At 53.3% G+C, this 23,648-nt stretch overlaps 3 protein-coding genes across 8 annotated transcripts in view; 1 reads left to right on the plus strand and 2 right to left on the minus strand.

Annotated features, from left to right (window-relative positions):
* TRIM54 (tripartite motif containing 54) overlaps positions 1-9,904 on the plus strand; it is a 21,100-nt gene extending 11,196 nt beyond the window's left edge. Inside the window, exons 2-9 of one of the 2 annotated variants that reach the window (XM_035000779.1) lie at positions 5,653-5,825; positions 6,025-6,196; positions 7,753-7,848; positions 8,471-8,704; positions 8,962-8,984; positions 9,096-9,220; positions 9,351-9,434; positions 9,751-9,862. In XM_035000779.1, the coding sequence (XP_034856670.1) occupies positions 5,653-5,825; positions 6,025-6,196; positions 7,753-7,848; positions 8,471-8,704; positions 8,962-8,984; positions 9,096-9,220; positions 9,351-9,434; positions 9,751-9,767 (924 nt within the window). In that variant the 3' untranslated portion in view covers positions 9,768-9,862. Of the gene's footprint in view, positions 1-5,652; positions 5,826-6,024; positions 6,197-7,752; positions 7,849-8,470; positions 8,705-8,961; positions 8,985-9,095; positions 9,221-9,350 lie in introns of both variants that reach the window. The other variant, XM_035000778.1, reaches the window with a different exon arrangement.
* Positions 9,905-10,013: 109 nt separating this feature from the next.
* Positions 10,014-10,870, minus strand: UCN (urocortin). The gene has a single exon (XM_035000780.1). It carries the CDS (start codon positions 10,817-10,819, stop codon positions 10,439-10,441), a length of 381 nt encoding a protein of 126 aa, XP_034856671.1. The 5' UTR covers positions 10,820-10,870; the 3' UTR covers positions 10,014-10,438.
* Positions 10,871-12,005: 1,135 nt separating this feature from the next.
* MPV17 (mitochondrial inner membrane protein MPV17) lies at positions 12,006-22,971 on the minus strand. 5 transcript variants are annotated; one of them, XM_035000790.1, is made up of 9 exons: positions 22,913-22,943; positions 22,333-22,407; positions 21,579-21,670; positions 15,010-15,125; positions 14,697-14,789; positions 14,507-14,602; positions 14,219-14,251; positions 13,913-13,965; positions 12,006-12,925 (listed from the first exon to the last, which is right to left on the minus strand). In XM_035000790.1, the coding sequence occupies exons 4-9, from the start codon at positions 15,115-15,117 to the stop codon at positions 12,856-12,858; spliced, it is 453 nt and encodes a 150-aa protein (XP_034856681.1). In that variant the 5' UTR covers positions 15,118-15,125; positions 21,579-21,670; positions 22,333-22,407; positions 22,913-22,943; the 3' UTR covers positions 12,006-12,855. The 5 variants fall into 5 exon arrangements, with proteins under 5 accessions (XP_034856681.1, XP_034856677.1, XP_034856680.1 ...); XM_035000786.1 differs by lacking the exon at positions 21,579-21,670 and having other exon boundaries at positions 22,913-22,969; XM_035000789.1 differs by lacking the exons at positions 21,579-21,670; positions 22,913-22,943 and adding an exon at positions 22,694-22,893.
* Positions 22,972-23,648: the final 677 nt, after the last annotated feature.

Here is a 23,648-nt window from a genome sequence, read left to right on the forward strand (position 1 = left end):
AAATAAATAAATAAATAAATAAATAAATAAATAAATAAATAAATAAATAAATAAATAAAATCTTTAAAAAAAAAAGGACTCACTTTTAAAGCTTAAATGTTTATCTTCATTCTAAATGACAAAGTCCTTGAAAAATCACTAGCTATGTAGGCTGGTTATATTTTCTAATATGCACAAAATAAACACATAGAAATTCTCAATGTCCATTCTCATACCACCAAAAATCTTCATGCCTGTCATCAGTATGTATACCATACTTGGGGAAACACTGAGATAGCTCATGGGTAACACAGAGGGGGCCTCTAAGCAACATGACTGTGCCAAGAGTTAAAGAGCCTGGAAAATCCAAAAGATAAACTTAACTATTTCATCACTAGTCCCATTTAGCCCTAGTGCAAAAGGGCACATATATATATATGCATGCCAGGACTGACTAGCAAAGGATGTGGGATATGGAGTTGGGCAGGCAAAACATTGCTGAGGCAATCACAGAAAGGAGGGGATGCCCTGAGGGTTAAGAGGAAAGCCAGCCAGCCTACCCCAGGTAGGATATGGCAGGAGGAACTGAGCTTTGGAAGAGGGAGGAGACTATGGAACCAGTGGATGGCTGGGAAATCTGCGGTGGGCTGCGGTACCTGCTCCAGGGAGCAGCACTGGGTCTATAGCCAAACTGCAAAAAACGGCAGAGATGCGACCCCTCCCTACCACCTGCCAGTGAGCTCTCCAGTTCCCCAGAAATGTGCTCTTCAAACAAAGGATTTAGGTTGGACTGCCTGATTCCAATTGTCTCTCAGACCCCTGGGTCCCAAGAGAATGGTAGTGATTAGCCGATAGGATGAGCTGCTAAAATGTCTTTACAAGGTGGGAAAGTGGTGAAGAGGTAGTGTGCTTCCTGGTCCACCCCCCTTGGCCCAGACATCCCAACAAGTTCTGATTGCTTTTTTTAAACTTTTTTTTTAGGGGCACCTGGGTGGCTTAGTCAGTTAAGTGCCCGACTCTTGGTTTCGGCTCAGGTCATGATCTCATGGGGTCATGATCCCAGGGGGTCCTGGGATTGAGCCCCGGGTAGGGTTGGCGCTCAGGAGAGAGTCTGCTTGGGGATTCTCTCTCTCTTTGCCCCTCTCCTCATTCTCTCTCTCCCTCTCAAATAAATACATAAATCTTAAAAAAAAAAACCCACGTTTTTATATTGTGGTACAATGCATAGTGTAAATTTATCATTTTAACTATTCTTTTTTTTAGTATTTTATTTATTTGAGAGAGAGGGCATGAGAGAGCGAGCACAAGCAGGGGGGAGGGGTAGAAGGAGAGGCAGAAGCAGGCTCCCTGCTGAGCAGGGAGCTGAAGCGGGACTCCATCCCAGGACCCTGGGATCATGACCCAAGCCAAAGGCAGACGCTTAACCAGCTGAGCTACCCAGTCGCCCTCATCTTAACTATTCTTAAGTGTGTAGCTCAGTGGCATTAACTATATTCACATTGTCGTATAACCATATCCAGAACTTCTCATCCTTCCAAACTGAAACTCTGTACCCATTAAAATAACTCCCCACTCCCCCACCCCCCAGTCCCTGGCAACCAACATTCTACTTTTTATCTCTATGAATTTGACAATTTCAGGTACCTCATATAAGAGGGATCATGCAGTATTTGTCCTTTTGTGACAGGCTGATTTCACCTAGCACAGTGTCCTCAAGGTTGACCCACATTGTCGCATGTAGTCCTGATTACTTTGATCCTGTCATTTTCCACCACAGTCTGACTATCCATGTCATGCATTCTACTTCCTGCTGTCGTATCAAATGTGAATTTTGTTTCTATGTTGGTAACATATTTTACATGATTTCTTAATTCTGCCAGTTCATTTTTCTTCTCCAGCTTTGATCACTTATATCTCTTTTTCTTTCAAGATTTTATTTATTTATTTATTTATTTATTTATTTATTTAAGAGAGAGAGTGCAGGGGTTGGTGAGGAACAGAGGGAGAGAGACAAGTGGACTCCACGCTGAGTACAGCGCCTGATGCTGGGGCTCCATCTCATGACACTGAGATCATGACCTGAGCCGAAAGTAAGAGGCAGCTGCTTAACCAGCTGAGCCACCGAGGGACCCCTTTACTTATATCTCTTCTATAATCAAAGTGACTATGTTTTCTTTATTTCTTTAAAAAGGTCAGATTGAAATATTGTTTCTTAGAGCAATTCTTCTTCCAAAGCATCTTCTTCACCTGTCCTTTGCTTGTCATGCTTTCTTTTTCCTTTTTTTTTTTTTTTTTTTTTTTTATATCTCGGCTTGTATCTCCTGTTAGATCCTTTCTGCTTATCACTCCTCTTTGAATAGGGGTAGTTCCATCTGAGGCTGAGGGTGAATTCTTTACTCAACCTTCTGTTTACCTTGGCTTTTCTTCCACTGTCACTTAAATGTAAACTGGCTAGCTGGATGTTATCATTGGTTTGCAATCTCTGTTTGGTCCTTTGGTTCTTTGGTGAATTAGAGGGGTATGACCTGGATTAGTAGGTAACTGAATGTCTCAATTTGGTTATGTTGCCTCAGAATATTTTTCACACCGAATCTGAGGAATTATCTTTCTTGGGGGCATGTGGAGATCCATGGGAGGAAGTCTTGCAAAGATTTGAGCTATTTCCTTTCCTTTGCACAGACAAACAGGTCATTCTGGTTGCAAGCTGGACCCTTATATTGCTTCACGAGGTTTTGGTTTTGATGGGTCATATTTTGTTTATCTCTGCTCAAATAACATCAATCCGCAGTTGCACAGATGACTTTTACATTGTTTCTTTCCTTTGTGAAGGGTTGATGTTTGGCCTTAATAAAAATCTGTTTCCACCTGAGATTCAGAGAGACGAATATTGGCCCTGGGCATCATTCTTCAGGTGGCCTCAATTTTATTGCACCTGACAATGTAGTATATTGATTTTTAGGATGGGCTCTGGGGTCAGAGTGCCTGAGTTCAAATATTGGTTCTGTCACCTATTATCTGATGACCGTGAACAATTTATTTAACATCTCTGGGCTACAATTTCCTGTCTTTGAAATGGCACTAATAGTAGTGCCTATTTCATAAGGTTGGTAAGAGGTTTAAATGAGTTAATACAAATAAAAGGACTTAGAGCAAAACCTGGCATGAAGTATGTGCCCAATTAGCCACTGTCACTATTTTTCCTGTAGTCTAAGTTCGGGGGAGCGTAAACGTTCATCTCCTCCATTATATTTACAAGAAATCCTTGAGGGTTAAATTCAGTAATGTCTGGGAAGCCCATAGCATGGTGCTTGACACGTAATAGACCCTCAAAACATGTGATGAATGTTAAATAATGAATATTGAGGAAGAGGGGGCAGTGCAGAGGAAGGTGGGGGAGAGAGGCCATTCAGGAGTTTGTGCTCTGGTCTAAGATTTTAGAATATTGCCCCCTTTCTACCCATTCAAACCTTCACTGAGCCAGCAGCAAATCAAAGAGAAGTCAGATCCTTCCAGGAACTTGCGGCTTACAGTTCTCCCAACAGCTCCTTACTCACTTGGATTCTAAATAATGAAAGGTAATGGTATTAAGTAAGCAAAAGCCCAGTGATCTTACACTTTAACCCATTCCCTAAAGTAAACTCAGCAGTATTTATACAATTCCAGCTACCAAGAAGGACAAAGGCACAAACACAGCCTTGGATAATCTCAAACTAATCCGTTTGGCTTTATGACGGCCTCAAGTGTTAACTTCTTATGATTCACAAGAAATGCCCCCAAAATGTGACATTTGTCACATACCAGTCACTCTCACCAAGGTAGGCTTGCCCACTCCACAGGGGTCACTTTTCCTGCCTTGCCTACACCTCTTGCTTTTAAAGGTTCAAACAAGACTGTGGACTTGGACGCTTGTATGTGTTCTGGGTGTTGTTGCACAAATAAGGTGCCCTCCGGCTGATGTCCAGCATAAGGATTTGGAGAATTCCATCGAAATCAACTGCAGGAAATACATCTAAATTTGCAAAGTCACAGGTGACTATTCTCCCCGTTACCCTCTACGAGTCCATGGTCTTCCAGCCATTTAAGACTAAGTTCTGCCATAAGTGACAGAAAACCCAAAATAGCAATGGCTTAAGAAGGTGAAAACGTGTGTTTTTCTCTCAAGTGGAAGTATAGGTAGGCAGTTCAGGGCTGCCTCGTCAGAGCCCCACTCCTTTTATCTTGCTGCCGTTCTCATCATGTGACTACCTCATGGCTCAACATGGCTGCCACAACTTGAGCCACTGCATCTTCACTCCAGCCAGCAGGAAGGAGGAAAGAGGAGGGCATGCCCCTCCATTAAAGATACTTCCTAGAAATGGCACAAAACATTGCTACCTACATCCCAGTGGCCAGAATGCAGTCACCTGGTCACACCCAGCCAGAAGGGAGGCTTGAACACACAATCTTTATTCCATGTGTCTTGCTAAAAATTCAGAGGTTCTATTATTGAAGAAGACAAGGTAAATATCGAAGAACAACAAGCAGTCTCTGCCAGTCTCTTATCTCTCCTGCCATCCACAGTTGACCCCTCTGTCTTCTCTGAAGACCAGCCTTCCTGTTCACACTTTCTGACCCCTCCTGCTTTCCACTTCCACTTCACAAGACTACGAGTGGCCACAATGTCAGTTCTTGGCCCAACTCCACAAGTCTTTTCAGTTTCAAAGCTGCCCACTGTCTAGCCACCTCCACCTCTGTGTCTCCATTCCAAATTCCTGGAGAGAACATTTGATTGGTTCGCTTGGGTCGGGTGATCACCTCCTCAATGCTGAGCCAATCACCTGTGGCCTGGGCCATGGCAGGGCTCTCCCTTTTAGGATGGGATGGAGCAAGTTCTCTAAGAGGTGGAAGTGATGGACATCTCTCGTAAATCCTCCTTCTGCTCTTACTCTTATCATAACACCCAGCCTGCTGAATGTAGTTGTCGCTTTGCTCGGTTTGCTCGTCCATAGGGCAGGGATGCATTTATTCATATCTTATCCCCACAGCCTTGCAATTACCTGGCACACTCAATATTTATTGTAGAAGGAATAATCCAATCTCGTCCTTAATTTTACAGATTGAACGCTTGCTCAAATTTACATGGGAGAACAGTGTTAGGCGCAGCACAAGAACACAGGTCTCCTGACTCCCGGTCTCTAGGACGGTTTCCTAGAATGACCCAGCATGGTGTGGCTTGTGTGCTCCATTGTTCAGCACTTGTCTCAGTTTCCCTGTCAAGCGCTCCAGAGAATCTCCGCCCTCTCCCCAGATGTGGCCTATGAGAGCCCAGGAGGATATTGGCTGCACCACCCAGAGTCTATTTCCAACCTTAGCCTTCCTGTCAACACCAGTGTCTCTCCGCACCTGCAAGCTGGGCCCCTTTGGGGAAATCCCATCCTGACTGGGCCTTGACCAAAGTTAGGCTCTAGATGCGGGGATGCTTAAGGAGTAATGAGGCAAAAGCGGGAAAGAAGATCTCCATGGCCACACACCTGAGCTGCTCTCAGAGGAGGAGGGCCCCACCATCGGAAAGAGCTGATGCCTCTCCTTCCGCTATTCTCCTACACATCGGCCCTCATGACCGTTCCTCCCTGCCTCCTCCCTGGTCCCTCAGGCCTCACTGTACCTGTCCTCTCATGTTACTTGTCCCTACAGGCCTCGAACCCTCTGTGGCAATCCCGGGGCTCCACCACCGTGTCTTCGGGAGGCCGTTTCCGCTGCCCATCTTGCAGGCATGAGGTTGTCCTGGACAGACATGGTGTCTATGGCCTGCAGCGAAACCTGCTAGTGGAGAACATCATCGACATTTACAAGCAGGAGTCTTCCCGGTGAGCCCTCAGGACCTCTTGTCCCTCTAAGGAGCAGGGCCTGGCACACAGCGGGGGAACTCATCAGCCAAAAGGGAAGGGCTGAGAGGATCAGTTTAGAGATCAGAGGCCTGGACCCTGGGATGCCCCACACTCACGGGATGCACCTCCCTGCAGCCTGGCCGCTGACCCTCCTGCCACCCCACCCGCTCCCCTCCAGGCCACTGCACTCCAAGGCTGAGCAGCACCTCATGTGTGAGGAGCACGAAGAAGAGAAGATCAACATCTACTGCCTGAGCTGTGAAGTGCCCACCTGCTCTCTCTGTAAGGTCTTCGGCGCCCACAAGGACTGTGAGGTGGCCCCGCTGCCCACCATTTACAAACGCCAGAAGGTACCAAGCAGCAGAGGGAGCAGGCATGGTGAGGTGGGGACAGGGGACAGGGTCTCCAACTGCAGCCTCTCACTCCACTTGGTTTTTAAAGGCTGGCAGATCAGGGCTACTGTCCCAGTTCTGGGCATGACTCAGTGTGTCCATGGCTAAGTCACTTGACCTCTCTGGCCCTGACTTTCCTCGCTTGTAAAATGGGGATGAAAATGCCAACTTCCAAAGTTGTTTTAAGATACAATTAGATAATGGATACCAGCAACTTCAGTTTGGTGGCCGAGGTGCTCTCCAGGCCCTCTCACTACCACACAACTACATTTGACCTAAAACATAATTTAAAACTTATATCAGTGGGGCGCCTGGGTGGCTCAGTCAGTTGAGCGTCTGACTCATTATTTTGTCTCAGGTCATGATCTCAGGGCTGTGAGATCGAGCTGCATGTCGGGGTCTGCACTCAGCACCGAGTCTGCTTGAGATCCTCTCCCTCTGCCCCTCCCTCTGCCCACGATCTTGCTTTCTGTCTCTCTCATAAATTAAATAAATCTTTTTAAAAAATAAAATAGAAACTATATCAGAGGGCAAATGCTGGCAGTATTTCTGAGCTAGAGAGATGAGAATATGCCTTCAGACCCCTGAAATGTGGACACCTGACCTGAAGACCCCCACGAATCCCAGGTTAAACTGGAATCTCAGGAACCAAGGTGGTCAGAAGTGCCGCCTGGCTTTTGACAAAAGTGAATGCAGAATCTGCCTAGAGGGAAACCCCCTCAATTTAGGCCCTTGGGTTCTCCTTAGATTAAGAAAAACAAAATATTAATTCAAAAGTGAAGATACAGAGAGAAGTGTACCCCATGAGTGAAGTCGGTAGAAACAAAAATTACAGATTAAACCCCTGAGGAATTCAGATAATGGAATTATTAAAGACTTGAGAGTCACTGTGTATAAAATGCTTTCTTAAAAAGATGGAATAAAACCCCAGCAATACTAGATTACCAAACATGCAGATTTAACAAAAAGCCAAATAGAGCTTTTAAAAATAAAAATGTGGTTGTTGAAATAAAACACTGAAAAAGTGAATTAAATGGCAGAGTCCTCTGAAGAGAGAATTAGCGAACAGGAAGGTGGGCCTGAAAAAGCAGCCTAGGATGCAGCACAGGGGGATGAGAAGGATGAGCACATATGTCTCCTCAGAGTCACAGAATGAGAAAACAAAGAGAATGGAGAAGAGGCAATCCTAACAGATAATTACAAAGAAGCTTTCCGAATTGATGGAAGGCATGAATCTACAGGTGAAGCATTCAGCCCAGAGCCTGGCATTTGGTGGATATTTGGCAAATGTCTTTCTCGTTTGGTGGTGGAGGCCCTCCTCTTTCCACCTCCTTGCAGAATCCATAAATATGCTTCCACACTTCTTGGATGGTTCCAAGCCATCTAGATCTCTGGAATGGCTGCTCTGATGGTGGGGCAGAGGGGCAGTCCTCTCCTAGGTGGCCCTGGCTGGGATGGGGGGACAGCTCTAGACAGGGTCCTCTAGCTCTAAGGGCTGGCCTGTTGTGTGGCAGAGCGAGCTCAGCGATGGCATCGCGATGCTGGTCGCGGGCAACGATCGTGTGCAAGCAGTGATCACACAGATGGAGGAAGTGTGCCAGACCATTGAGGTGAGCCTGGGATGGGAGGGAGGGGAAATTTCTGGGTTCCTGGGGGTGAATCACAAGTAGTGGGATATAGGTTTGAGTCCAGCTGTGCCCCCTGGCTAGCTCTGTGACTTTGGTCCAGTTACTTCACTTCTCTGTGCTTTGCTGATTATGAGAATGATATGATGACTACCTCGCTGGATATTTTTGAGAATTAAATGAGATTATACAAGTAAAAAATAGGGCCAGAGATACCCCTGAAGTACTTTAAAATATTGTATTTGCTAAAGAGAGAAAATCTTAAAAGTTTTCACAAGAAAAAAAGTATATAACTATTTAGTGACAGTGGTAACTAGACTTGTGATCATTTCACAATATCTACAAATACGGGATCATTACATTGTACACTGGAAACTAATATAATGTTAAGTCAATTATATCTCAATTTAAAAAAAACCTTGTAATTGCTGTTACTGAAAAGACCTGGGAATGAGCAGCCCTTGGCTGCAGTTGTGGCTCGGCCACTGTGTGTGGGGAATTTTCCTTCTTGGCTGTCTGTGGCTTCCATTAAGTGGGGAGTGGGGAGTGGAACAAGTAGGTGAGTGCTCTCCCAGCTAGAGGTCTCATCCTTGCTCCCCTCTTTCAGGACAACAGCCGGAGGCAGAAGCAGTTGCTTAACCAGAGGTTCGAGGCCCTGTGCTCGGTGCTGGAGGAGCGCAAGGCTGAGCTGCTGCAGGCGCTGGCCCGCGAGCAGGAGGGGAAGCTGCAGCGAGTCCGGGGCCTCATCCGCCAGTATGGAGACCACCTGGAAGCCTCCTCCAAGCTCGTGGAGTCCGCCATCCAGTCCATGGAGGAGCCACAGATGGCGCTGTACCTGCAGGTGGGCCCTGGCGGAGGGAGGCGGGCCGCAGAGTGGCTGCGGTGGGGGCCTCGGCACCCGGAGGGCTGGGCTCCGGTCTCCTCTCTGGCTCCCGCTTGCCCCACGGCCTTGGGCAGGTCACCCCGCCTGAGTCCGTTTTCTCGTCAACGAACCGGGATATGCATCCCCGCCTACCCCGCAGGACTGTGGGCACCAGAAATGGGACTTTGCCAGCGCCTGGCACGGTGCTTACGCTCACCCTCCTTTCTTCCCTGCAGCAGGCCAAGGAGCTGATCAATAAGTGAGTAGGCGGAGCGGGCAGGGCAGGGCAGGGCCTGTGTGGGCTCCGCCGCCACGCGCAGGGGGTCGAGGGTGCTGGGGCCGGTCCAGCTGAGCGGCTGCCGCGCCGCAGGGTCGGGGCAATGTCGAAAGCGGAGCTGGCAGGACGGCCAGAGCCGGGCTATGAAAGCATGGAGCAGTTCACCGTGAGCGTGGAGCACGTGGCCGAAATGCTGAGGACCATCGACTTCCAGCCGGGTGAGGGAGTGAGGATGGGAGGGGGCGGCGGGCCGCTGGGACTGGGCGTCCCCAGGGGACGCGGGGGGGCGGGGGGCGTCACGGCCAGAGAAGCAGGGACCCCACCTCACGGGGCCTTCCTTGGGGCTAGGCGCTTCCGGGGAGGAAGAGGATGAGGAGGTAGCATTGGACAGGGAAGAGGGCAGCGCAGGGCCTGAGGAAGAGCGGCCGGAAGGTGAGTGCGGCCCGAGGGGCCTGGCGGGGCTGGCCCTACGCTCGGGTCCCCTCTTCTGTGACGCCTTCCTGCAGCCCCGCGGATGGCTGCAGGCCTCGGCTCCTGAAGTGCGTCCCCGCCCCAGCGGGGGGGCGCGCCCCCTAGCGCGCGTGCGGAAGTACACTCTCTTCCCCACCAGCCTTTCCTGGGGGCTCTGGGAGACCAGGTTGGGTCGGGCGGTAGAGGGGAAAGGCACGTGGCTGGGGGAAAGGGGTGAGTTGGGTTCGGAGCTGCCTTGTTCCCGTGGAGCGCCCGCCCACCGAGCTTTCTTTCCCAGGCACAGGCGGGCACTGACCCGCCCCCTGTTGGGGAGCCCGCGCACCTGGGGCCTGGCGCTGGGGTCGCGGAGGACCTGCGCTGAGACCGCCGCGCGACCCAGCTTGGCGCCCCGCCGCGGGGGAGGGGCTCAATAAAGGGCTAATGCGTCCAGACCCGCAGCTCCGTTCACTGCTCACTCTCAGCCTCGGCTTCGCAGGCGACCCCATTACCATCCTGCCCTTCTCCGGATCTGGGACCATCTGAGGGGCGGAAGTGGAATGACCCCCGTGGGGCATCTCCTTGATACCAAGCACGGGTTCGCGAGCCCAGTGCCAAGGGAAGAGGGTCGGGGTGGGGCGGCGGCACCAGGACTTTGAGTTCCTGGGGTTCGATGGGGGCACAGGACCCCCCCCCCCCCCCCGGCTGAAAGCCCTTCTGCCGGAGTCCTCGTGGAGCATCCGGTACCCTCTCGCCGGCCTGGGAGGCCACACTTTTCCACGGGCTCCCACCCTGCTGTGCTTCCCTGCGCCCCACAACCGAGGCCAAAGGCTCTTCAGCACTTTTATTAAAAATTGGTGACGTACAGAGTGCTGCGGGCATCCCTGGGCCGCTCTAGCCCGCGGGACTGGGTCAGTTCCAGTCGCGCACGTCCCGGCCCGGGGGTGGGGGACGGGGGTCGAGGTTCTCGTGGCTGCAGACCGCGCCGATCACTTGCCCACCGACTCGAATATGATGCGGTTCTGCTCGGCGCGCTCCCGCTGGCTCTGTGTCCGCGCCAGCTCCAGCAGGGTCCGCAGCAGGTGGAAGGTGAGATCAATGGACAGCGGAGGGTCGTCCCGTCTCGGCCGCTCGCCCGCGGTCCGGGATCTCCACCGGCCGGGCCCCGCGCGGCGCGGGAAGCGCTCGGCCAGCAGCAAGAGCAGCGCGCGGGCCCCGCCGTCCTGGTTCCGCGCCCCGGGGCTCCAGCGCAGACTCGGGTCCCGGACCCCGGCCGCCGCCGCCTCCGGGCTCCACCGGCTGCTCCCCGGGCGCTGCTGTGCCAGGAGCAGCAGCGCCACCAGCAGTGCCGCGCGTCCCCCCTGCTTCATGGTGCCGCCGGCCCTGGACACACAGGGGCAGCGCGCGGTGAGGTGCGCCCGGGGCAGTCGCGGGTGGCACCACTCCCCTTCCCGCGCGCATCCAGCTCCCCTGCGCCTGCCGCCTGGTACCCACAGCCTTCCCTCCAGCCCCAGCCGCTGCCCAGCCCGATCCTCCCTCTCTCCCCCTCTCCCCTTGGGCGAGCGGTGGTGGCTGAGCTGAGCGCCAAGTCCTGGTGCTGAGGGAGTCAGGGCGGATGCTCCGAGCCACTCACAGGTTGCCGGAGAGAGTCTGCACGCCGCAGGACGGGGCTCCGCTCTCTGTCCCTCGGGCGGGCTGAGGGCGCTGTGGGGACCACGGGGTCTGTCCCGGGACCGCCGCCAGCCTTATATAGCTCCAGGGCAGCTCCGACTGACGTCAGCGAGGAACATGCACCGATTGTAGAAGCAATGCGGGCCGCAGCCTCAAGTCTGCCGCTTGCGAGACCCGGAGGGGCGCACCTCAGAACCTGCCTCTGGGTCCTGGGGCCAGCGCTGCAGGCGGCCCCCGCCTCAAGAGAGCGAGAAGCCGCTGGGGCGTAACCCTTGCTCTGGGAGCCACGCGAGTCCTTTACCTGCTTACAACAGCCAGCAGGGACTAGGCCCAGTCCCCAGATCAGACCAGTCAGGTGGCCAGGCTTCTGTGGCACACAGAAGAGAGGCTGGACCTCACGGCTGCCGGTGGCGCCCACCCTGCTGTTGGCCTCTGGAAGGGGCCAGAGGCATTGGGAGACGGCTGTGCTGATCAGACCCAGTCCCTAGTCCCCGCTGTCAGTTTGGCCAACGGAGGCACCCAGGAGCACAGGGGGCTCCCAGCTCCGGCTCCGGTACCACCCCAGAGGCAGCGAGGCGGCAAGGCAGCCCCCCACTGCCGGGATGCCTGGTCTTACTCCAGCCCCGTGGTCAGAATTCTAGGCCGGTCTGCCGAGGCACCACTGGAGAGCCTCTGGCCTCTGGGTGCTTTCAGACTACAAAAGGCAGGTCCATCTGCTGCTGAGTTTGTCCCAAACTGGTATTTTCGCTGTTAGTTTTTCTTCTGGGAATCACAGCTGCAGTATTACTGTACCTCTGACCTTCAGTTAAGATCACGCGGTAGGAAGGAAGGGAACTTGTCTTAGTCTCTTCACACTGCTATACCAAAAATGCTATCAACTCAGTATCTTATAAACAGCAAACATTTATTTCTCACAGTTCTAGAAGCCAGGAGATCCAAGCCCATGGCGCTGGTAGATGTGGTATCGGGTGAGAAGCCGCTCCCTAACTTTCATAGAGAGCACCTTCTCCTTGTGTCCCCACATGGTGGGAGGGGTGAGGGATCTGTCTGGGGCTGTTTTAAAAGGGCACGAATCCCTCATGACCTAATCATCTCCAAAGGCCCCCACCGCCTAATGCCATCACCGTGGGCATTAGGTTTTCAACAGATGAATTCTGGCAGGGACGCCAACATTCATCTATAGCACATGAGTTCCAGTTTCCACTCTGCCACTGGTCAGTGGTGTGGACAGGTCACCTCACTTGTGTGGACTTCAGTGTGCTCATCTGCAGGAGAAGATCAGGACTGGTTGTCTCTAGACTTCTTTCCGGCTCTAGAAATTCTGACTGCCCCACAGGTTTCTGCTGGGCCCTCCACATCAGCTCTGCAGGTTTCAGACTACATACATATGTAACAGATCTGCGGAGGCCCCATATAAGGGTTTGGGGCCCCCAAAGAGCCGGAGCTCCAGCTGGGCTGGGAAGGTTAGAGAGCAGATGTAGCTGTGAAGAGTGGGGGATACGGGTGTGAGCTGCAGTGGACGAGGCCGTACGTACTTATGGAGCGCCTGCCATGTGGTGGGATGAGACCATTATAAAGGTTGTAATGATTTCAAAAGGAGTCAGGCGCTCCGCCCACTAAGTTCTGAGTGGCCACGGAACCCCAGGAAAAGCGACGTGCCCACTCAGGGAGGCCGTGGGACCGCGCTGGGGTCAAGCTGCAGCGCCGCCCGCGCAGGCACCGGGGTGAGGCCGGCCTAGAGCCAGTGGGCCTTCCACGACAGGTAGGAGTTCCAGATGACCGCGACACACTGGACAACAGCCAACCTATGGAACAGGGGCAGCGGTGGCGGCGTGAGGACGATGGAGAATGAGGAGCAAGCATGGGGGGAGGGGAAGCTGGACAAGTGCTATGGAAAAAGAGGGCTTGTCCCCGAGAATGTCCATACCGAGGTCTCCTTCCTTCAGCCCTGAGGGAGGGACGGGCGGCTCGGACCAGAGGACAAGCAGGCCGGGTTCTGGCGCTGCCCGAGCTCTGTCTCTGGGACAAGAGCCTCAGAGCGGAACATGCTCATCTCGCCAAGGGTGGCCCTTATTCACGCCTGTGCAGGCTCCTTCCGAACACACGTCTCTGTGCATCTTTACCAGCTGAAGAGATTTTATCTTCCAAAAACGTCCTGCCTGCCATGAAACGTAGTACCTCCTCTTTATTGTCAATTTACCTTTCTCTAATTTCAAAGAGTATCGCAGGGACCCTAGTGTTGAGGAGCTGGTCCACAAGTCTTCCTTTAAGCTATGCTCTTCAGAGTCCCCTCAGAAGAGTTTCGTATTTTCCCCTGTTCCCAATGCCCCTTCACCCCCAGCAATTTTACCTACTCATCTTGAGTTCCACTATATTTTCTACTGTGGTTTCAGCAACTACCTTTATTATTAAGGTAGAACAGTACTCCGCAGTGGACTAACGGGCCTAGGTTCCTCCTTGGCTCTTTCGCCTGCCTTCCTGTCCTGCCTAGACTGTTGCCCCCCAGGCACTGTCCCTGCAGCTCTGCCGTCAAAGGTGAGAGCTCAGGCAGGATGGAGACGGGGCTGTGAGCAGGAGCCTCTTCAGGGAGATGAAAGGTCAGTGGGCAGGTTCTGGGACAGGTTCTCTAAAGGAGAAGTTCTGAAAAGAATGCTCGAGAGTCTGAGGAACTCTGCTCAGGGCGGGGTTCTGGGAGGGTCAAAAGTGATTCAAGGTTGAAAGGAGCATCACTTTGTGTCCAGCTGTTTGTGATGTGCACCTTCCTTGGAGGGTGGGGTGAGGATGTGTCTTACCTGTAATGAAGGGGGACCAGGTAGAAGTTGGCTAACTGCACAGCAGGCCAGAGCTACAAGAGAAAGAAGGTTAAGGTTGGGGGGCTGCCTCCCTCGCTGACCCCCACACTCACTGGTCTTCCTCCAGCTTCTGCAGACAAGAACAAGGCGAACGACTGGGTGAGTGCTTCCCTCAGTATGGTGCCCACACTGGGGACGAGAGAGTCACCCCAACTGAGGGGCTTCTCTGGCGGGAGGACCCCCGTCCCTGGGCACTTCCAGACTCAAGAAAGCAGGAGAACAGGCAGCTGCGGCATCAGCGCTTACGTAGTAGTTGGTGACAAGGGCGTCAGGATAGTCCTGAGGAGACAAAAGGGACCAACTGACACGAGCACTCACTTCCACGCAGCGCCCACCTGCCAGCTTGCAGAGCACGCCGGACACAGCGGCTGTTCAAAGACCAGACTCCGACCACAGCCCCCACCCCCCCAGCTCCTCTCCTCCCTGCCTGGGGCTCTGGCTGCATCCCACCTGGCTCCTCCCCACGAAGCCGGCCTCACTGCCCTGGGGCTGCCGGGCCGCCAGCCGGAGACCGCCCCCACCTGCCCAGCTCACCCGCCGTAGCTTGGCCCAGTTGTCTTGGACTGACAGGCCATTGAGTGCTCCTACCAGTGGGAGGAAACAGCCCAGAAAACATGGCGCAAAGCCCCCCTAGGGGAGAGAAATTAAAGTTCTGTGAGCACCTAAACCCCCGCCCTCCCCCAGCACAGCTCATGCTTCCCGAGTCCCTTTTCCTTCTGCTCACCTGATCCAACAGCATCTTCTTTAGTGCATCTACCTTGGTGGTGCCGGGGAAGAGGCGGTCCAAAACCCTGTACCAGCCTCCTACTACAGGGCCCTGAAAGGAAACCCCAGGGAGGACAGAGGGTGTGCGGTGAGGGGAGCGCTTGCCTTTTGCATCACAAAGCTCTTCTCTCAAGGATTAGAAACCAAATCCCAGTGGAAGCAGACACTTGAGGTTGGCTTAGACGTACGAGAGGCCAAGGCAAACTAAAGAATGACATGGAACTAGGACCACCGTCCAGTCCTCCAGCAGCCCGGCTGTGGATGGAACTTACCACAAAGCCACAGCCCAGGGAGACCATGATCAGGGTCCGGCCAGCCTGGTGTCCCCGCAGACCTCGCTTCTCCACCAGCTGCTGTGAGATAGTGTCACCCAGGCCCATCAGGGACCCTGCGCAGGGGACACGGGGGTTGTCAGGATACCTCCTGGAGATGGGCTGCCATTCCAGGGAGGGAAGGAAGTCCCTGAATGAGGCTCTGACACTTGGAGCCTAAGAGGTTAATTCTGGGGCAAATGGCCAGTCCTTTACTGCTGCTTCAGAGCGTCCTGTTAGAAATTGGGAGGGGCAGCCTTGACGAGGCTGGGGCCCACAGACTCTGCAGAGTCCTAAAGAGAAGTCACAGGCAGAGACTGCAGATAAAGGAGAATCTAAGGTGCCTGGGGCTGAGAACCATGGACTATCAGAATTGGAAGAGCCTTCCAGATAATTCTATCCAAACTCCTTATCTTCGAGGTATAGAAATGAAGGTCTGGGACCTCACATAACCAGTAAGTGGCAGAATCAAGGCAAGAACCAGGTGGCTTGATTTCCTACACAGTGATTTTTCCAGGACCCATACTGTAAATAGATCATGTGTAGAATGGTAAGGAACCCTGGGGGTTTTCCCCCAGTTCCAGGCAAGTCCCTGGAAAGTGTCCTTCACCTTGGTCTTGGGGTCTCTCTTTGTGAAGGACAGCAAGAATTCTTCTTCTAAAACACGAGTGCTTACATGGTCCCAGGCAGGAAGATGACTGGTTGAACCAGTAAGAGTCCCCACAAGGAGGAGTCCTGGTCACCTCCTAGCACAATCAGATAAACCCAGACTCCCCCCCCCACCCACATTCACAACCTCAGACAGAGCGAACGATAGATATTATAGCCATTTCCCATCCCCAGCCCCCAGGTCTTTGTACCCGCTTCCCTTCCCTCACTCATAGACACTCCGTCCCAAGCAACCCTAGTCAGACACCCACACCCAGAAACCAAGATAGAAACAGTCACTATTTACAGAGCCCCCTGTCAGTTACAGTGGTGTGATGGTTTCCAGCAAACACACACACACAGGGTCACTTGGGAGTGACCAGATGATCTCCGGCTCGCCTGTCTGTCTCACTGAGTAATGAGAGCCCCTCTCCAGCCCCACAGCCACCACTGTCCCTGTGCCCTCAATTAGCACTGGGCAAACACATCCTTTAACCCTAGTCCTTGGTACAGAGCTGGCTCTGACGTCCATGCTGGCTGCAAACTCACTGCTCTTCCCCCACACCCTCCGCAAAGCCCTGTCCCCGAGGAGCCACATCCAAGGCAGCTGGGGAAGGCTGGGGCCACGGGGGAGCCAGGCTGCTGGCCCCAGAGGCACCCATCATGGCAGTCCGGACTCTCCTCTCCCTGAAACTCTCAAAGTGCTGGAGGCTCTTCCCAGAACGTGCTAACCACAACCGCCCAGAGGGTAAGGACAGAATCCTAGACATCTTTTTTTTTTTTTTTTTGAGAGAGAGAGCACAAGCAGGGGGAGCGGCAGGGCAGAGGGAGAAGCAGACTCCCCGCTGAGCAGGGGGCCCGATGTGGGGCTCGATCCCAGGACCCTGGAATCATGACCTGAGCCGAAGGCAGACGCCCAACCGACTGAGCCACTCAGGCGCCCCAATCCTAGACATCTTTGTTCTCTTATCCCCCGCCACACCTAACCAAGGGCCTGGCAGGTGCTCAGAAAACCAACCAAGGAAAAATGTCAAATGTACTGCCCCAAACAACAGGCCCACTCCAGGAAGGGCGTGAGTAGCCCACAGGCTCACGTGTCAGGCTCAAGGCGTGGGGACCTGTGGAAGTGGAGACTTGCTCCCTGCTCCACGCCGTCGGCACTCATCTCCCTACCTCCTGCCTCACCTCCCCCAGGGAGGGCCTGCTGCCGTGGCCATGCATAAAGGCAAGGGTACCTGGAGAAGGCCCGCAGAGGGCGGAACAGAAGGCAGCCGCTTCTTAAATGAAGAGACCTAACAGTTTGATACTCTACTTTGGCAAAATGTTTACAGCTTACAAATGGCTCTCACACATGTAATCCTCATGAAAGGTCTGGGAGGGGGCGCCTGGGTGGCTCAGATGGTTAAGCGTCTGCCTTCGGCTCAGGTCATGATTCCAGGGTCCTGGGACCGAGTTCCGCATCGGGCTCCCTGCTCCTTGGGAGCCTGCTTCTCTCTCTCTCTCTCTCTCTCTGTCTCTCATGAATAAATAAATGAAATCTTGAAAAAAAAAAAAAAAAAAAAAGAAAGGTCTGGGAGGTAGGGTCACACTTCCATTTAATGTCTTTGAGAGATGAAGTTACTTGGTAAGGAGTAGAGTGGGGCCGAACCCAGGCCTTCTCTCAAGCAGGGGCAGGAGGCTCGGGAACCACAGAAGGGGCGGAGACTTGGGCGCAGGGGTCAGGGGCACCAAGAGGCCTCTGGCTTCTATTCGCAGGACGTTCCTGCCCAAACAAGGCCCCAAAGGCCATGCGTCAAAGACACTTCTTGGACTAATGCACTTCCTGTCTTTTGCTGCCCAGGAGGTGACCCTCTCTGTTCCTTGTCACCTTGTGGGGAGGGCAAGCAAGCAATATTCCTAGGTCACAACAGTCACAAAGAGAGGGAGGTGTGTGTTTCCACTCTTTGTGGCTTGCCAACAGTCACCCAACAAGCTGAAGACAGAGCAGGAATGATAACCACAGTCCGGGGAGCCAGCAGCCTTTGAGAAAGACGGACTCCAGGACCCCAGACCATGCTCATCAGGCAGAAGGGCAGCAGTGAGAGGGAGTGGGCTTGTAGCTCTGGAGCCCCCGCGGGCCCTGCCCATTTCAGACAGAGCCGTGCCCCGCGGTTCCTCCTCTGCCCATAGATCATCGGGGCGCTGGGCCTGCAGCACCTCCAGGGCGGTTGAAGGCTTTGGTCTGAGCACAGAGCAGGCCCGCATCTCTGGCCCAAGTGAGTTCGAGCAAGAAGAGCTGACATTCAGATTCCTCACTCTACCTTCCCCAATGCCAGAGCCCAAACAGGCCCCAACTGAGTCCTCCTGACACATATGGTTGGTCTAGATCTTTCAGTGCTCTGGCTCCCCTTGCCTCAGCCTTGTTTCCAGGGGGTTGGAGCCAGAGACCTGCGGAGACGTAATGCCCGAGCCCTGATGGGGCAGGGTGAGGGGCTGCCGGGCAGTGATGCCCAATGCCAGGCTGGGCGTGGAGCCCAGCAGGCAGACGCTGGCGCAGGTGTGACATCATGCCCTTGGGTAGGTGCCAGTTCTCATGCCGTCACTCACCACCGGATTCAGCGGAGTGAGGGGGTGGGGGGCAGGCTGCCTAAGCACCGATCTATTTGGGACCACCCCCTGCCCGCTAGTGGAAAAGCCCCAACTTCCACACCGTCTTTCTAGTTCCCTACTTCTCCCATTTTGTTCCTCTCCTGGCTTTTGTGTATGGGGTCGTAGTTGCAAGAAAATAAAGTGCTAATGGAAGATGAGAAGGTTGAGGGGCTGGGGCGCCTGGGTGGCTCAGTCATTAAGTGTCTGCCTTCGGCTCAGGTCATGGTCCCAGGGTCCTGGGATCGAGCCCCGCATCGGGCTCCCTGCTCGGTGGGAAGCCTGCTTCTCCCTCTCCCACTCCCCCTGCTTGTGTTCCCTCTCTCACTGTGTCTCTCTCTGTCAAATAAATAAATTAAATCTTAAAAAAAAAAAATTTATGTTGTCTTAACCTAAGTTTCATAATTATAAATAAGCGCAAAATAAGGGGCGCCTGGGTGGCTCAGTCATTAGGCGTCTGCCTTCGGCTCAGGTCATGATCCCAGGGTCCTGGGATCGAGCCCCGCATCGGGCTCCCTGCTCAGCGGGAAGCCTGCTTCTCCCTCTCCCACTCCCCCTGCTTGTGTTCCTGCTCTCGCTGTGTCTGCCAAAAAAAAAAAAAAAAAAAGGTTGAGGGGCAGCAAGGTGGAATGGGGAGCAGGAAGTGTGTCCTTGAGAGTCAGAGGCCTGGGGTGACAGGTACAGCTACTGGCATGGGGCCAGCGGTGCTGCTGACTCACTCCTCCCCAGAAGTCTGCACAGTTAAAAGGCTGCCTGGGCTGGGGGCTGGCTCTGACAGACCCCAGAGGCAACTGAAGCCTAGCAGAGACGGGGAGAGTGCATCCTCTGGGACTGCTCCGAATGCTCTCCCCATTCCTGGCCCGAAGCTGTCCTATTGCTAGAAAATGAGACAAAACGGAGGGCTCTACAGCTTGTCAGGTATGTCAGTCCAGACCAACGGGGACTACACTCAGCTTTCGAAGACCCCGTAGTCTCGAGTGCAGGGCAGAGCACTGGAAAGTGTGCTCCGTTCTAAGGCCAGTCCTACCGCTGACCATGGGGACCCCAGTGCACGTCCCCCCCACCCCTGCCGCAGTCTCCTGCTCTATGGTATCGGGGCTGGACTGGACGCTCCAGGGCCCGATGAGCTCTCACATCCCGGCAGAAGTCAGACTCCAGGGAAACCAGTGTCTGCCCCTCGGCTGCCCCCTATAGCAGGACTAGATTGGCCAAAAATGGATGGAGCTGGGCCCAGGGCCCGCTGGAGACTGGAAGGGCCCTCCAGAAAGGACGGGAAAAGGCTGACTCAGGCTCTGCAGAACACACAGTGGACCTTTTCCCAGGCTGCTCTGTTCCTGACTTTAGCTTGGTCAACACTAGGCATATCAGACACTTCTTTTGAACCATTTCAGATCCTGATTCACTTATCCCTTATTCTGGCCACTCCTGCAGCTCAACCTGATGAATCCTGCCTCAGGCCTGGGTCATACCCAGGGCTGCGCCCTTGATGCCTTAGCCGGGGACTGCACACAGGTGTTGACATCCCACGTGGCAAACCTTTGACCAATGTGGGATGAGAGCTGCTGGGTAAAGGTTTCTTTTCTCCAGAAAAGGCTATTCTCCCCTATAGTCCTAAGAGGCATTTCAAAGAGCTTCTCAGTCAGTTTTAAGGGATGGGGCAGCCATGTGCCTTAAGCAGTGTATGCAATCTGACCTTCCTTATACCGGCTCTCCCTCCTCCCCCATGGGACTACTTCCTACTCCCTTACAAAGTACCTGCACCAAAGCCCCAGGCTCTGCTGTTAGAGAACCAAGGCTGAGAGAGTCACCCATGTTCAAATTTAAGGCAAATGGAACAAATGGAGCCAAAACACCACTAGAAAAAGAACAGCTTGGGGGCGCCTGGGGGGCACAGTCGGTTAAGTGTCCGACTCTTGGTTTCAGCTCAGGCTGTGATCTCAGGGCGTGAGATCTAGCTTTGCATCGGACTCTGTGCTGAGCGTGGAGTCTGCTTGAGATTCTCTCTCCTTCTCCCTCTGCCCCTTGTGGGCTTGTGTGTGCTCTCTCTCTCTAAAAAATAAATAAATAAATCTAAAAAAAAAGAACAGCTTGTTGTGTGTGGGTTGACAACACTCATGGAAAGGGCCAAGCCCCGAAGCCTTTATGTCTATTAAGCATTTTTACTTCTAAAGCCTTTTCACAGAGATAACCCTCATGCTGACTCTGTCAGGTCAGCTAACGCAACTCAACTCCTGAACGAGGAAATTGAGGCTCTAAGAGGTTTACTGACTTACTTGTCTCTCTTCGGGTAGCTACTGGGGGCTACGACTCTGAAATTCGAATCCTGCTCTTCTAACTCCAAGTCTGAAATCTCTATTCGGTCTTCCAGTGTGAGGAGCTATCCCAGGGGGCCGGAGGAAGCAATGTGCTAGGATCTAAAAACAGAGCTAAACCCACCTTCTCCCTTTATTCGTAGTTTGATCCAAATACACTAGCAGCAGGGAAGAGGTCTGAGAGAAGTGCTACCTAGAAAGTGCTTCAGAGCCGCACAGAGATGATGTGGGCTCTCGCACCGACAGACCAGCACCCCAGTTCGGCCACATATCTGTGCAAGGGCCCCTCTGAAGGACAGCTCCTCCCCTTGTCCCCCGCACACACCTTGGGCAGGGAAACACAAGGACTATCCCTCCCTCTCTCTTCTTGATGGCCATGAGGGGGATCCTTCCAGCAGTGAAGGGCCCTGAGGGAGTCTGAGGCTGGCAAAGGGCCCAGCGTGTCAGTCCCCTTCGCAGCCCCACAGCCCAGCATGAGTCACCACACACGCAACCAGGTGAGTCATGCAGGCTGACGGACACTCTGAGGACAGGACATGGGGTGGTTGGGCACGGAGGTTGGAGAGGGGCCCAGGGAGGGCAAAATCACCCATCCCTTGGCCAGTCACCCAGTGAAGTTTCTAGCGCTTCACCCAGTGAAGTTTCTAGTGCTGAAGTGGGGCTGTTCCAGTAAGAGGCCTGCTGTTCCTCCCTGGCTTCCATAGCCTGCCACTCCTCTCAACGGTCTTCCTCTCAGAAGTCCATGGTCCACCCTAGAATCCTCTTCCCTTCCTCTAAACATAGGCAAGATCCCATCTTAACCCGATCACTCTTCACTGCCCCAAGAGTCACAGACCTTCTAGTCCTCTCCCCTGTAAAACTTACATATCTCTGTGCCATCCCCTCACTTCTTACCTAAGGTGAAAAATAAAGATGGTAGCAAATGCAGGTAAGTCACTGGATTACCTTTGTTAGGTTGCTATCCAATCACTGGATTTGGAGTAAACATAAATCCTTGATTAGTGTATTGTTTGGGGATACATACATGGGTAGTAAAACTGTAAGAAAAGCAAAAGAGTGGTATAAACAAAACTCAGGAAAGTAGTTATTTCTTGGCTTGTATGAGTTAGGGATAGGTGCTCAAGGGTTCTCAAGCTGGGTGCTGATACAAGAGTAATCAGTTTTAATACTATTTAAACTGTACACACATGTCTTAACCATTCTTTTGTATGTTAAGATATTATTTCATGATAAAAAAAAAAAACAAATGAAGAAAAATAAACTGGGGTAAGAGTCCTGATCCCAACACTTACTAGGTGTGTAATCTAATGTGGACTCAAGGGATCCTAGCTCACAGATCTTTGTGGGGACCCTATGGGATAATGTGTTGAAAGTATTCTGCACACTGTAAGATGTTAGAGGGGTGTTTGCTACTGTTAGCTTTCTAAGTTAAGGCCTCCTGGGGGAATGCCTTTAACCCGAAGGGATGACTCCTCAGCTCTCTGAGGACTTTCAGATCCTACTTTACACCTAGGTATACCCTTCCCTTTGGAACAACCTTGGGGACCCACCCTCCAAAAGACTGGGGACAACTTCGGATGAGAGAGAGCCAACCTTTCAAGGGGGCTCAGTAGAAGCAAAAAATGAGGGAGGTTTGGTGGGGTGAGGTTCTGCCTCCCCAATCAGCCGGCTCTGGTCCCACTCAGGTCTATTCACTCACCAGCTGTCAGGACCTGTACCTTCCACGGATGAACGGTCAGGGCTCGCTGGTATGCCCGCCAGAGTGCCATGATTCCTGTCAAGCCAAGAGGGGGGGGGGGTGTCACCCCCACTGCCCCTCCCCACAATTAAAGAGACACTTGACTTTCCCTTGTGTCCACTCCCTCTTCCCGACCCGATTCCAAAATGTCCTAGAGGGGAGAGGCCTCAGGAGGGATGCTTCCTGGACAGCTTCCTGTCACAGGGATCGCCTCAGGCAATCAGGTAATAGAGGAAGGCTGTAGGCGGCTGCGGAATCTCGGTGGCAGTCACCCGCCACCCCATCTCTGAAGCAGAGCCAGCTGGGGGGCCTACTTCCGTACCGAGACAGTCATAAGGGCAGGTTTGCTCTGGCTTTCACCCAGAGCCTGGTCGGTCCCCACATTCACTCTTAAGTTGGAACCAGCCCGCATCCTTCCTGAGTCCAACTCCACACCAGAAATAGTGTGGCCCCTCTCTGGGCCTGGACCGGTCACATACGCTTTGGACGCTCCAGGCACGCGACGAATTGAGCCAGGAAAGGAGAATCGCCCGGCACTCACCTGCGTTTGCGTCCTGCCCCTCCCACGTGACCCGACCCGGGAAGGACTTCCGCCGCAAGCCCCGCCCCTTCCGCCTGGCTGCCCCCGAGGATTTCCACCCCGCGGGCAGCCGAGGCTGGAGTGGGAGTGGACTGAGCGAAATAACTCGTGGAGAACCACTCAGCCGTCCGTCCGTGAGCAACCCCTTTCCCAAGTGGACCGCGCCGGGTCTCGGTGCCCCGCCTGCCATAGTCCCCAGCTGGGGCCGACCTCTAGCGTCTTCATGCCCCTTCTCTCCCCGAAGCCCGGACTTTTCAACCTGAACAGACCCTCACTGCTCCCGCACCCCGGAACTGGCCAAGGTGCTGACGCCCTTCTCAGTCTCGGAAATCAACTTGGAAACTATAAGCCATAGTTAAGTGCGTGTTATTTTTTCAGTGTCCCTGGGTCTTCACTAGCCTTGTGAGCTCCTGAATGGGTGAAAATGGGTCTTGTTCGTATTTGGCATCCTCGTAGCACCTAGTTCAGTCTTTGTCCACAGTAGCCTTTAGAAACGCTGTGTAAAGAGGACTCCTTCATGGAAAGCACGGGATTCCAGAACCTCAGAAGGTCTTGGTACTGGTTTTGTAACTTAGTGGGCTCTACAACCTTGGTCATCGCTAGACTTGAACTTAAGGTTCCTCATCTGTTAGACTATGTTTTTCAAACTGGGCTCCTCAGTGTTAGGGGTTTACAAGGAGATGATTTGGGGAGGTAT

Source organism: Mirounga leonina, unplaced genomic scaffold (assembly GCF_011800145.1).
Source record: "Mirounga leonina isolate KUSES-001 unplaced genomic scaffold, KU_Mleo_1.0 Mir_125, whole genome shotgun sequence".
Lineage (NCBI taxonomy): Eukaryota > Metazoa > Chordata > Mammalia > Carnivora > Phocidae > Mirounga > Mirounga leonina.